The sequence below is a fragment of the Xenopus laevis genome, chromosome 1L (assembly GCF_017654675.1).
Source record: "Xenopus laevis strain J_2021 chromosome 1L, Xenopus_laevis_v10.1, whole genome shotgun sequence".
Lineage (NCBI taxonomy): Eukaryota > Metazoa > Chordata > Amphibia > Anura > Pipidae > Xenopus > Xenopus laevis.
Genome location: NC_054371.1, coordinates 57,239,266 through 57,252,567, shown reverse-complemented (window position 1 = coordinate 57,252,567; position 13,302 = coordinate 57,239,266). Strand labels below are relative to the sequence as shown.

The 13,302-nt window shown below is 38.3% G+C and overlaps 1 protein-coding gene across 1 annotated transcript in view; it reads left to right on the top strand.

Annotated features, from left to right (window-relative positions):
• Window positions 1–12,740, top strand: part of LOC108719606 (guanylate cyclase soluble subunit alpha-1-like) — a 35,513-nt gene extending 22,773 nt beyond the window's left edge. The window contains exons 5-8 of the mRNA XM_041589389.1: window positions 2,010–2,495; window positions 7,124–7,267; window positions 8,213–8,367; window positions 12,199–12,740. Of these exons, the coding sequence (XP_041445323.1) occupies window positions 2,010–2,495; window positions 7,124–7,267; window positions 8,213–8,367; window positions 12,199–12,352 (939 nt within the window). The 3' untranslated portion in view covers window positions 12,353–12,740. The remainder of the gene's footprint in view (window positions 1–2,009; window positions 2,496–7,123; window positions 7,268–8,212; window positions 8,368–12,198) is intronic.
• Window positions 12,741–13,302: the final 562 nt, after the last annotated feature.

Here is a 13,302-nt window from a genome sequence, read left to right as displayed (position 1 = left end):
TTTTCAGGGGACCAGAAAAAAATGATGCAAATTCCAGGAAAATGTACAATCAGGGAAATGTATTATGCATTATATATAGGTGGGACCTCAAAATGAGGGAAAACTTAAAATCAGGGGATGTAAAATGGGGGTTCTACTATATTTCTACTTCTAACAGAGCTTCCTGCAGAGTAAATACAAAGGGGGGTTGTGGGAGCACCCGCATTGCTAAGTAAAAATATATAGAAGTATAAGGGAAGTGCTACTGGCATATCCAAATGGGTCAGTGCACATTCCCTGGGCCCCTGTCTAAGTAATTCAGTAGATATGCAAATGCATGTGTTAACAAAGACAGGGGTTTTTAGTTACAAAGTTATGATCATAAAGTTGAAAAGCCACCATACCACGTCAAGGTAAACCCCATATGGCGGTCCCTAACTTGTTTACCTACCAGTCATAGTATTGAGGATCCTGTGTCTCTCTGCATAATAGCATTAGTATAGTAAAAAGTAAAAGTCTGCCGAACCTTGGTTTCTGTCTGAGGGCTAAATCCTCCCCCTCTACATAGGACTACCAATTTGTTTATCACAGTAGTGATGCACAGGTCAGCCTAAAACGCACAGGTCAGAAGCGGGTGCTGGGCCAAATTCGCCACCACACACTTACCCTGTCCCCTCCAATAATATCAGAGAAGGTGGGAGATGGGAACCGGTATAGAATTTGGTGCAGCATGGTATGGGTTAGGGTAGGCTGCAGTTTGAATGTTTTTCAACCCACACATCACTATATCACAGTCCTTCTTTGACATCACCAAGGAAATGTTTCATGCTTGTGTGACTTCTCAACAGTTTCTACATTTGAATGTTGCTCACAGGTAAAAAATGTTGGGGACCCCTGCACCAAACACTTGTACTATTTTACACATCTTAATGTGAGACTGTCTACTTTCCATTTATTGGTACAGTCACTGGTTGCTTGTTCCATTTAATGGACTGTGAGAAGCTTAATGTGAGGTTTAGCACCATCTCACAGGGTCCAAGACTTGTGTAATTGTGTTTGTTAGTCCCACATTTACAAATGTCGTGTAACAATACCTGGTGGTCTAGTGGGGCAGTAGGGTAGCCCTCCACTCTCCCTTGGGGACGACCATTGCGTGCGTCCTTTTATTCGGTGCACATTGTCTGAGGTCATCATGCTTGGCGTGAAATTCAAATACCTAAGGGCCTACTGTTAGATAGTTCCTGGGTGTAATTCCGGTTTCATTTACTGTTCCTAGACCTTTGCCTGTCCTAGACCATTCCTATGTGGTGCCTGAACCGACCATTGCCTGTTTACTGACTATTGTCCGGATCCTGATCCTGTACTGCTCTGTCTGACTGGTTACTGACCCCGGCCTGTTTCCTCGACTACGCTTTGCTCTAACCCCATTACTCCTGTCACGTGTTCCGGTTTTCTTGCCTGCCCAGAATTCTCGCTTTGGTTCTCTCACTGGCGAAATCCAAGTAGAGTATAGCTCCTCCCGACATGAAAGGTGGCTCTTATAGGCAAAAGCGTGAGCCATGACCAGAACCTTGGTGTCTGTTCTGGATTTTGGGATACAGAACGTGACTTGGTTTCTGATGAATTATTTATTTATCACGCTGGAATAACCTTCAACCAGAAGGCCACACACCCAAAATGCTGAAATTCCAGATATTTTTGAGGAAATAGCAGCTAGTGTAATTGCATTACTGTAGACCACTTATTTTTAGTAAGAACAGTGATATGCAGCCCAAGGAGTTCTACCGAATATCTACTCCAAGGAAAAAATATACAATTTTTATCAATGAAGGAGGGCAATGGTAATATCAAACATTCATTGCCCCATAGCTGCTCTATATTTAAATCATTTAGAGCTTAATATCTGTATATATTTTTTTACTACCTGATAATTGGGTTACAGTACATCTTGTAATGCAATTAATTTGTGTTTGTATCATTACTAAAATGTATAAGAATTTCTATTGATTAACATTTCTGTCTATTCACAGGCAATGAATTTGAAAGGTCAAATGATCTACGTATTTGAATCCAGTGCCATTTTATTTTTGGGATCACCATGTGTGGGCAAACTAGAGGATTTCACAGGACAAGGGCTGTATCTATCGGATATTCCAATCCATAATGCCCTGAGGGATGTTGTATTGACTGGGGAACAAGCAAGAGCACAAGATGGATTGAAAAAGAGGTTAGGAAAGCTTAAAGCTACTCTCGAGCAAGCTCATCAAGCTCTAGAAGAGGAGAAAAAGAAGAATGTGGATCTTTTATTTTCAATCTTTCCTGGTGAAGTGGCCCAGCAGCTGTGGCAAGGGCAATCTGTCCAGGCCAAGAGATTTTATAATGTAACAATGCTTTTTTCAGACATTGTGGGATTCACAGCAATCTGCTCTCACTGTTCACCCATGCAAGTTATTACAATGCTCAGTGAACTTTACACCCTATTTGATGGTCAATGTGGAGAACTAGATGTTTACAAGGTAAAATATATTTTGCATGCCTGTATGAAATGACGTTTTACAGCAGGGGAACAAAAAAAGATCATCAGTGTTCCGTAGAACATGGGGTGCATGTAGCCACTACTGCTTTTAATGCACAAGCCCATTATGAAACTGAGGGGGATTTATAAGAGGTTAATATAGAATACAAAAACATTTCGGCACGTACCAGGCCTCCACCAATATTAGACTAGTGTTATGGTGCCATCCATCTTTTTTCTTATTGAGTTTTCACTTCTTCATGCCAATTGTCCATCATCCAACATCTTCTTTTCCTTTCTAAATACTCATGTCATTTTTTTTATTTAATTCTTATCCCCATTTTCCTCTTACCTTCTGCCACCCTCCCTTCTCCTTTGCCTTTTCTCCACTACCATTTTCTCTATTCTCCCTCTTTATCCTCTTCCTTACTTGCTTACTTAAGCAGTATGACAGCCATATGTGAATTTCAATAGTGAGTGCTTTCAATCAGGCATGTCCAAAGTGCGGCCCGTTTTCAAATTTACACCGGCCCTCAGCTTCCATCATGAAATTAATAATAATGAGGCCCCCCAACACAGTGTGATCAGGAATCCCATAGCAGTAATGTTAAGGCACATTAGTGAAATGATCTGCCACGTAGCGACGTGCTGAAGGTGTCAATAGTCGTACTGACGTGCCAGTACAGTACACTAAAGAAATATGGCTTCACTACGTTCCAGTACGTGTCTATTGCTAACACCTTCAGCACACAGGCAGCAGTTTTGACCAAGTGGCAGATAATTTCCCTAATGTGCCAAAATATTACTGCTACGGCTACTTGATTCCTGTAATTTAATGTTAATGGTTCAAAGAATGTCGGGCTGAATGGTCGGCCCCCACACATTTTCACCTCACAGAATCTGGCCCTCATTGCAAAAAGTTTGGGCACCCCTGCTTTAAATGGTCCCATCTTTCCTGAGGCCCTAAAAGCTATATTTATGACTGTCAATTATATCATGGTCTGCCTCAATAAGCAGCATAGTCAGGACCCTACAGTGTTAATTTCATTGTATAATGTTGGGCTGCTGGCAGGGATTTGAGGGCAACTGGCTGTAGTAAAAAAGCCTACTGAAGGCTGGTTGCAACAAGAGATCTTCTGGTTTTCTTATAAATGTTCATTGTATTTCTGCGCAGAAGTTTCTGTGTGGACCTCACGCTATTGTAACAGTTAATGGTACAGTCCATGTAGAACACTGAAAGACAGGCCAGGATGAATCTTTCACAATCTTCATGTATCTTAATTTCTATTAGTGGGAAAATTCCTGCCAATTTTCACTCTCTCAACTAATTTCCCGAAGTCAAGCAAAGATTGATCTAAATATAATACCATTTGACACTTTTCCTATTTGTATTATTTTGTTGTTATGCAAAACAAGTTATATTTATAATTATAAAATGTATACTTTGTTTACTTAACTGAAGGCGATGTGTTCATTGCCCCCTGGTGTTATAGAATTGCAAATAAAACCTGCAGCTACTCCCACACATAGAATGCTGCCTGCATTCGCTAGTGCCATATTTGTGAGTGCTTAGTCCATTTACGCTTCTTTCCCAGTCTATTGTTAATTATTTATATCTTGTAGTCATGTGCTTTGCTTTTATCACTTTTATCACTGCTCACATTTTCATGGACCCTTAATTTCTGAACCATTGTGCCCCATGGGAATGTAATGTAATGTGGGGAAATGTTCTACCTGTACTACATACGAACACCCCTTTGGGATCAACACACACCTGTTATCCCAACAATGCTGGCAATTATTTTTTCCTGTTTAATGGACAAGGTAACTCTCCTAACCCTCCTCAACCATGAAGTGTGTAGCCATGAGACATGGTGGCCATCATGTCTGGCCTAATTACATATGGTGCCCAGGCTCCTTGGTGTTTGTTGGAAACCAGGAATATGATATAAGGACCAGATCGGCTTCAAGTTTGGCATTTCATGGTCGCTGATAAACATCAGGAAGCCTGGTCTCTAGATGTGACATGGCAGCTACCAGCACTGCTGTGATGCTCTAAGGCCAAGAAAGGGGAGACTGATGCCCCTTAGGAAGCCAAATACCTCATCTATAAATAAATTGCTATCTGCATTGCTGTCCTTTAAGAAACACAGATTGAAAAGTAATGAGTGGTGAAGTCAATGGATGAATGCCGTATTTTCCCAATTTAAAGCCTGATTTTTACACAGAAGTATGTGGTCACTGAAAATCAATACACAACTTGAGAAATAAACAGTATTTTATACAGCGATGCCTGGAGATTTGGTGTATTTGGTTGCCGTCTATTTACCCAGTATGTGGGAAATTATAGAGAACTTGGATTATTATCACATGATCATTTGCTGATGACAAATTGTTGTCCCCCTGTTTTTAAAAGCATTTGAAGGTAGAAATCTCTTGGGTGGATCTGCCTTGCAGCATGACTTGCAGCATGACTGATTTACTTCTTCATTTTCAAAAGAAGAATTTTTCAAAGAATTTTCTTACAGGAAATATGTCTTACAGAACCATTTCCATTGTAGTTACTCCTTAAAGGGCATGTAAAGTCTAAAATAGAATAAGGCTAGAAATGCTGTATTTTGTATACTAAATATAAACATGAACTTACTGCACCACAAGCCTAATCAAACAAATAATTTATGCTTTCAAAGTTGGCTACAGGGGGTCACCATCTTGTAACTATTTTTAAACATCTTTGCAAGACTAAGACAAGACTGTGCACATGCTCAGTGTGGTCAGGGCTGCTTAGGGATCGTCATAAACAAAGCTGCTTGAGTTCTGCATGGCTGGGAAGTAAGGCGGGGGCTCCCCCTGCTGTTCATAAGTATGATTGTTTCCCTGCTCAGCAGTTAGGGACCATCTGACAATTCCTATCCACAGCAGTAAATGAAGGGAGAATTTCACTGCATACAGTCAGGTTTCTTATAAAAATGGTACACATTTTTTAATTAAAGTATATTGGAGATAGGTTTCTTTTTCATTAAAGAAAGTAAAAATTGGATTTTATTTTTTGCCTTTACATGCCCTTTAACATACTAATTTATTATTCATCGCGGAATTGAAATAGGAATCAAAAGTGCACACCAGATCCAGTTACCTATAGCAATCAGTAGGTAGCATTTACTGGCTACTTTTTTGAAGCAAACATCGAATTAGTTATTGAATAGTACATATAGTAAGTTCTTAGTCTTTACTAATTGGAAAAACAATAGTAAAAGTAAACCATTATTAATACCACTTTTATTTTACAAAAATTTCAAACACCTTTATAAATATATTGCTGGAGTCAAAAACACTAAGGGGCCGATTCATGAAGCTCGAGTGAAGGATTCGAAGTAAAAAAACTTCGAATTTCGAAGTGTTTTTTGGGCTACTTCGACCATCGAATGGGCTACTTCGACTACGACTACGAATCGAACGATTCGAACTAAAAATCGTTCGACTATTCGACCATTCGATAGTCGAAGTACTGCCTCTTTAAAAAAACTTCGACCCCCTACTTCGGCAGCTAAAAGCTACCGAAGTCAATGTTAGCCTATGGGGAAGGTCCCCATAGGCTTGCCTAAGTTTTTTTGATCGAAGGATATTCCTTTGATCGTTGTATTAAAATCCTTCGAATCGTTCGATTAGAAGGATTTAATCGTTCGATCGAAGGAATAATCCTTCGATCGTTCGATCGCAGCATTTGCACTAAATCCTTCGATATTCGAAGTCGAAGGATTTTAGTTCCTAGTCGAATATCGAGGGTTAATTAACCCTCGATATTCGACCCTTCATACATCTGCCCCTAACTGAAAATGTTAAGGTGGAAACTGCAGTCTTCATGTAAAAAAATAATGCCTTTAAAATGTTTCTAATAACTGGGTCCTGTGTGGGCATTTCTCTTTTAACATACAGTGGCAGATTTATTAAGGTTTGAGCTGTGTTTTCCAAAAAAAAGTTTTTGAGGTTATTTTTGAGTGAAAGCTCAATTTAATGGGGTAAATTTTTTTTTTGGAGATTTATTATACCCTGACCCTGGAAATAGCTCAAATTCAAAAATACACCATCTAAAACCTGTTGAGGTCATGTAGAAGTCAATGGCAGAAGTCCATTGAACCATTTGTAGATGTAAATAGCCTTCACAATGTTCATAATGTTTTTCAGAGGGTTTCCCTCAAAAACTCGAGTGATTCAGGGTTTTTTTTTTCCTAGGTCGTTACCCCCCCAAACTCGCTGAGTCAAGTTTTTTTCTTAAATTAGAAACCATTCGAGTTGTGAGTACATTCGAGGTCTAAAAAGCTCACATAACTCTAAAATTCAACCTTTGATAAATAACCTCATACTCATTGGTAACTAAGCTTCATAAATCCATATTGGTGGCAAAACAATCCTATTGAATCCTAAATGTTTTCTAGAAGACTTAAGGGACTGTGATCCAAAATACAAAAGGATCCCAGAACCGCAGGTCGGAAACATTCCTGATAATAAATCCTATACCTGTACATGTATGACCAAAAATGCATGTTTATTACACATTTAAAATGGTTACTAATTTATTATTAATTACAAATTTATATAGCCTTTTTTATAGCATATTTATCATTTTAGGTGGAAACTATTGGCGATGCTTATTGTGTAGCTGGGGGATTACATAAAGAAAGTGAAACACATGCTTTTCAAGTAGCTCTGATGGCCTTGAAGATGATGGAACTTTCAGATGAGGTGATGTCTCCCCATGGAGAGCAAATAAAGGTCAGTAAAAAATGTCCTACAATGTATTGTGATAAAAGTTTGTATTTTGTTCCACAAACCATAATTAAAAGTACAGGGCCAGCTTTTGTGCAAGAACAGTGGCCCCATCTGGCATCATATGCAAAGGGGGCCCAGACTGGCTGTTATCCTTCCAAGAGCAAATGATAAGTGATATATTTTACTGATATTCTGTGTTTGAAAGTTCCTCTAGACCTCAGTCTTAAGCACCAGATTTAGAATTTATGCAGCATAGAACTTGCTGCTTATTCGTTTCGAATCAAATCAACAGCTGTTGGCTGTCAAATTTCCACAATCTGTTCATAACTTTAAGCTGTACACTGATAATGGAGAATATACCCCATTGATGAAGCATTGTTCATAGCAATTTAATTTTTAGAAAACATTCATTAAACATATTTTTGAAGGTTATTGTTTTTCAACACTATTCTAAACAGCAATAATTTAAATCTTCCCCCGGAGATGCCAGTGGTTAATATGGAGTTCATGGGTATGATTTCAATCGCAAACTGTGGCATATCGGACTGATGTCGATTAACATTGGAAGATTCTTATTCATCCAGGTCAGGGTATATCTGTAGAAATAAGTCAAATCAACTGGACTTGCTGCGTTATTTCTTTTAAGACGTTTTACTAGTCATCCGACTGGCTTTCTCAATTCTGAATTGAGAAAGCCAGTCGGATGAACAGCAAGAAAAAAACACAGCAAGTCCAGTTAATTTGACTTATTTCTACAGATAAACAATGAAATAAACCGCTTTGGTCAGCTTAACTGTCAGGAGAAATATTTGAAAGTATATACTGAAGATCATAATTCTAGGGAAATACATGTTTATGAGGATTTATGTTACTTTTAGCACACTAAAATTGGCAATGACTGAACAAGTCACAAAAACTAGTAACAGGCTATCTTTTTTCTTTATGAAGATGCGTATTGGTTTACATTCTGGGTCAGTATTTGCCGGTGTTGTTGGAGTGAGAATGCCGCGATATTGCCTTTTTGGAAACAATGTGACCCTTGCCAACAAGTTTGAATCCTGCAGTGTGCCAAGAAAGATCAACGTGAGCCCTACGACCTACAGGTAGATCTTCCTTCCCATTGATCTGTAATTAGTTTTATGTTACTGTGTTGTTTGTGTTATAAATTGGGATCTTTGCCTAGAATAACCCTCCGTTTCCCCCTAGCAATGAGATCTACAACATGAGACCCTCTATACTTTACACCAGTTTATTAGTGCTTATAAATCTTAAATGAAACAATGATCCTATCATTTTACAGTATTCTCAAAGGAAGGTCTTCCCATCCTACTGCTTATTTCAGTTCATACAATTCTGCGGCACATTATTTTTAGAGAAGATTCTGCATATTCTAAAAATAGTAATTTTTGCCTAACTTATACAGCAGATTATAAAGAAAAATGTCTGTAGAGAGAAAGGCTCATTACACACCAATAAAATCGGTGAGTGTGGTCAGTTTTTGAACACAATGACTGACTAATTACCATATGTTCAAGTCCAAAAGAGCTGCTGTTGAACATGATGTAACATAATGTAATTTAAACTAACTAATTTGTGTAACTAAATAACTGTAGGTGTGGGATCTGTTATCCAAAAACCCTTTATCCAGAAATCTCAGAATTACAGGATGGCTGTCTCCCATAGACTCCATTTTATCCAATTAATCCAAATTTGTAAAAATGATTTCCTTTTTCTCTGTAATAGTAAAACAGTAGCTTGTACTTGATCCAAACTAAGATATAATTAATCCTTATTGGAAACAAAATCAGCCTATTGGGTTTATTTATTGTTTAAATTATTTCCTAGTAGACTTAAGGTATGAAGATCCAAATTACAGAAAGATCTGTTCTCCAGAAAACCCCATGTCCAGAGCATTCTGGATAAGAGGTCCAATACCTGTTTTAGGTGATTATTCTATCATTTAAATTGAGACACAAGGAGAATCCTTATTTGTCCTTATAGTTACAGTAATACAATTAGCCAGGCTTAAAGTGCAATTAGAAGTAGGTTTTGTGGTAACCACATGTTGCATTTACTGTCTAAGACAGTGATCCCCAACCCGTAGCTCGCGAGCAACATGTTGCTCGCAGCTCCTCTTGGTGTTGCTCGCGTAAGTTTATCAGCAGGTGTCCATTTAGCAAAGTGGATTCTGGCACTGTGCAAGCAATACAAGCGCTCCCTTCTTTCCAGCCTCATACCAGTACTGTTTCATCCAGTAGATCCCTACTCACTAGCCTGTGTATTAGGAAGCATTTTAATAGATTGTGGGCCAGCGAAATCCATTCTCACCATAAGAAGCTTATATCACAGTTTCAGTTCAAGCACAATCCTTTCTATATAGCCAACCTTCTGAAGTACGTGTAACAGTTTCAGTGCAATACTTTCCAACCAGCCCTCATAGTCTCTCATAAATTGCCTGCATCTTCCCCCGATCAGTTGTGTGAGCCTCCTGTCAAATCGATCAGTGAGTTATAACAGCGTGTTGGCGATTAGTCCTCCTGTGAGCGAACAGCGAGTAGGAAGCGCAGGAAGAGAATGGAGAGAAAAGATAATGCTGTTATAACTCACTGATCGATTTGACAGGAGGCTCACACAACTGATCGGGGAAAGACGCAGGCAATTTATGAGAGACTATGAGGGCTGGTTGGAAAGTATCACACTGGCACTTTTACACGTACTTCAGAAGGTTGGCTATATAGAAAGGATTGTGCATGAACTGAAACTTGTGATATAAGCTTCTTATGGTGAGTCAGGGAGAAGGGATCTCGCTGGCCCACAATCTATTAAAATGTTTCCTATTACACAGGGCTAGTGAGTCGGATCTACTGGGTGAAACAGTACTGGTATGGGGCTGGAAAGGAGGGAGCGCTCTGTAGCCTAACAATAATTTTTTTGCTGGCAGAAATGATATGCATATCCAGCATTGAGCACTAATAAGAGCGCAGTAGTTTCTGTCCGTCCCTTCCCAGCCCCCCAGCACAATATTTTTCTGCTGCCATGATCATATGCCAGCCCACATTGAGCCCTTCTCCCTAGTCCCTGCCATTACTGTGCCAATTCTGATAATTCCACATTCTCTGTAACTCCTTCTCCCTCACCTATTACCTTGTTGTACCATTATTATTCCCAACTCCACATGATTACTATTTCAGTGCTGCCCAGTCTTCTTTGTGCCACCTTCTCATCCACTTCTATCACTGCCAGGGCTGGGCCATGGTATTTTGGCAAGGGCTGCAATCAGTGCCCCCCCCACCCGGTCCTGCATTACCATTTCCCACCTTACCATTCATATTGCCCCATGTACCTCTGCCAGCACTTATCATATTGCCCCCATTTGTACCTGTGCCAACGACAGTCAATTCCTCAGATTGCCCCCAATCTGTACCTGTGCCAGCATAAGCCAAAATATCCATCATATTGTTACCCCCAATCTGTACCTATGCCAGTGGCAGCCAAAAAAATCATATTACCCCTAATTTGAACCTGTGCCAGCAGGAGCCAACAATCCATGATATTGTCCCCAAATATGTACCTGTGCCAGCAGCAGCCAAAAATTCATCATATTGCCACAATCATCTGTGCAAGCAGCAGTCAAGATATTGCCCACAAATATATATATCTGTGCCAGCAGCTGCCAAGAGGGAGGTTTCTGCCCGCAGTATGAATCACGGGCAAGAAGGGGTTGGAACAGGGGGTTTATAAAACTGAAAAACTATTAAAGGCCAAGCAAACTGAGGTTTAAAAAAAACAAAGAAAAAATGTCTCTTAAAAGTGCAGCCCCCCTTGATTGCAGCCTAGGCAGGCTCCTACTCTGCCTACCCCTAGTTCTGGCCCTGATCACTCCACCTGTGGAATCTATTTCCAAGAAGTTCAACATCCTACATTTCTTTTTTCCCCTTTTCATCTGTTCCCATTTTTCATGTGCCACAATCTCCTCTACCTTTTTGCTCCTGCGAATGCATGAGGCTGACTGTCACAAACTACACCCCTGATATTCAAAAAATGGCAGAAAACATACAGTGCCAGATCTCACATTGATTGATGTTATATATCATTTGAATTTAGAGTATATGCTTATTATTAATAAAAATTATGTTTGCGGTACTGTTCACGTATTGTGTTGCACACAGACAAGTTTTTCATCTGAGTGTGGCTCACGGGGTGAAAAAGGTTGGGGACCCCTGGTCTAAGATATTTTTTTGAGCTATGGTTGATACAATGGTTTCGTATATCTGTAACCTTGATATAAGCTAAGGATGGCTTTGCCAAAATATTGGAGGGTTCGAACCTTGAAATTTATAAAGCCACTGTGGTAATATATACTATTAAAATGAATACTGGATCCACTGGAAAAACTTTTTAAAAAGACATTGCCTATTGCCTTGTATATGATTCAATATCTCAGGCCACTTGTTCTTTTGTGGGTGTGAAATATCCAATTCCTTCACAACTGGACAATGGTAATTATAGATTTATAGCAAATCAATTGCATTGACTTTTCAGGAATGCCTACTCAGATCAACTGGCTTGGAATACAGCAGGGAACCTGCTAGATTTCCCATTTGATGTTTGAAAGCTGAATTAGCACCAAATAACATATACGTAGAAATGATATTCAAATTTTTTTTTTTTTTTGCATGATAACAGAAAATGTAAGCCACTTTCCAACTTACATTGTAGGTTTTTTAAAGTTATTTCTCTTCTCTGGTTCTGACTCAGGAGTACGTTCTTCTCCAGGCCTGGAGTAACCGATGTTACTGTATAATCCTCGAGGCTTGTCATCAAAAATGCTTTAAATTGTAAACAGTATAGTCTGTACCATAAGTAATTTATCATTTTATTACAAATACATATTTTACCAAATAGACTTAATTTCACTGTTTCCATTTAAACAGGTTACTGAAGGATTATAAAGGATTTACATTTACTGCACGATCAAGACAAGATCTCCCACCAAACTTTCCCAGTGACATTCCTGGTATTTGTTATTTTCTTGAAGCCTATAATCAAGAAATGCTGCCGAGAATGTGCCAAAGAAAGACTGTTTAAGAGACCCATTTCATCAAAACAAATTGATCTATTTAATCTAAACGTACTGAAATGATATATATATATATATATATGGCTCTTAAGTAATTGTGCAATGAATGCTTATTTTGTCTTCCTTAATATTGACGAAATCTTGAAAAACAAACGCTTCCAGTATTATTCTTTTTGAAGGTATAATCTACAGCAAATTTTAATGGGCATCAGAATCCATTTTAGAATTCAATTGGTTTGAAAAATGGAAATATTGTGATTTTTGTCTTCCAGTTTGGAAATTATTGGCTGTTATGGTACGGTACTTGGAAAGATTATGCTTTTTATGCCTAGGAAAGTTTTTATTTATATATTTGTACACACATTTTGCTAAATAAAATAAAATAAATGCAAAGAGCCTAACATCACAATATCAAACAGATTTCTTTAAAAAAAATATGAATTTCTGCACAGTACAATGCAGCAAAATTAGAGATATTAACTCATTTTGGACTACCATTGGCATATATAAAACACAATGTGATGACCATTTAGCATTTATTGGAAAAGTGCCAGAGATAATAAAACTTAGCAAGGCAAAGAAAACTCAACAGAAGTTTTAAAGATTTTAATTTTATAAAAATGTATATATTTTGTAACAGAGCAGTGCCAAGAATTATATGAATATAAAGGTGATAAAAATAATTTTGAACTGTTTTGAAAAATGGGATGATAATATCACTTTTTGTAAGGCAATTCATTTTTTTGAGGAGCGAAAATCACAGATCTATTAAGCCCCCAAATCTTGGAATTAAAATAAAAAAATCTGCATCTAAAAGCTGTTGAGTTCATGTAGAAGTCAAGAAAAGCGGAACATGTAGAACTCAACAAAGAGTTTGTGAGATAGATTTTGATTGCACTGCATTCCAGTTGTTTTTCAAGTTTTTCTTTGTTAAAAAAAAACTCAAAACATTGAATTT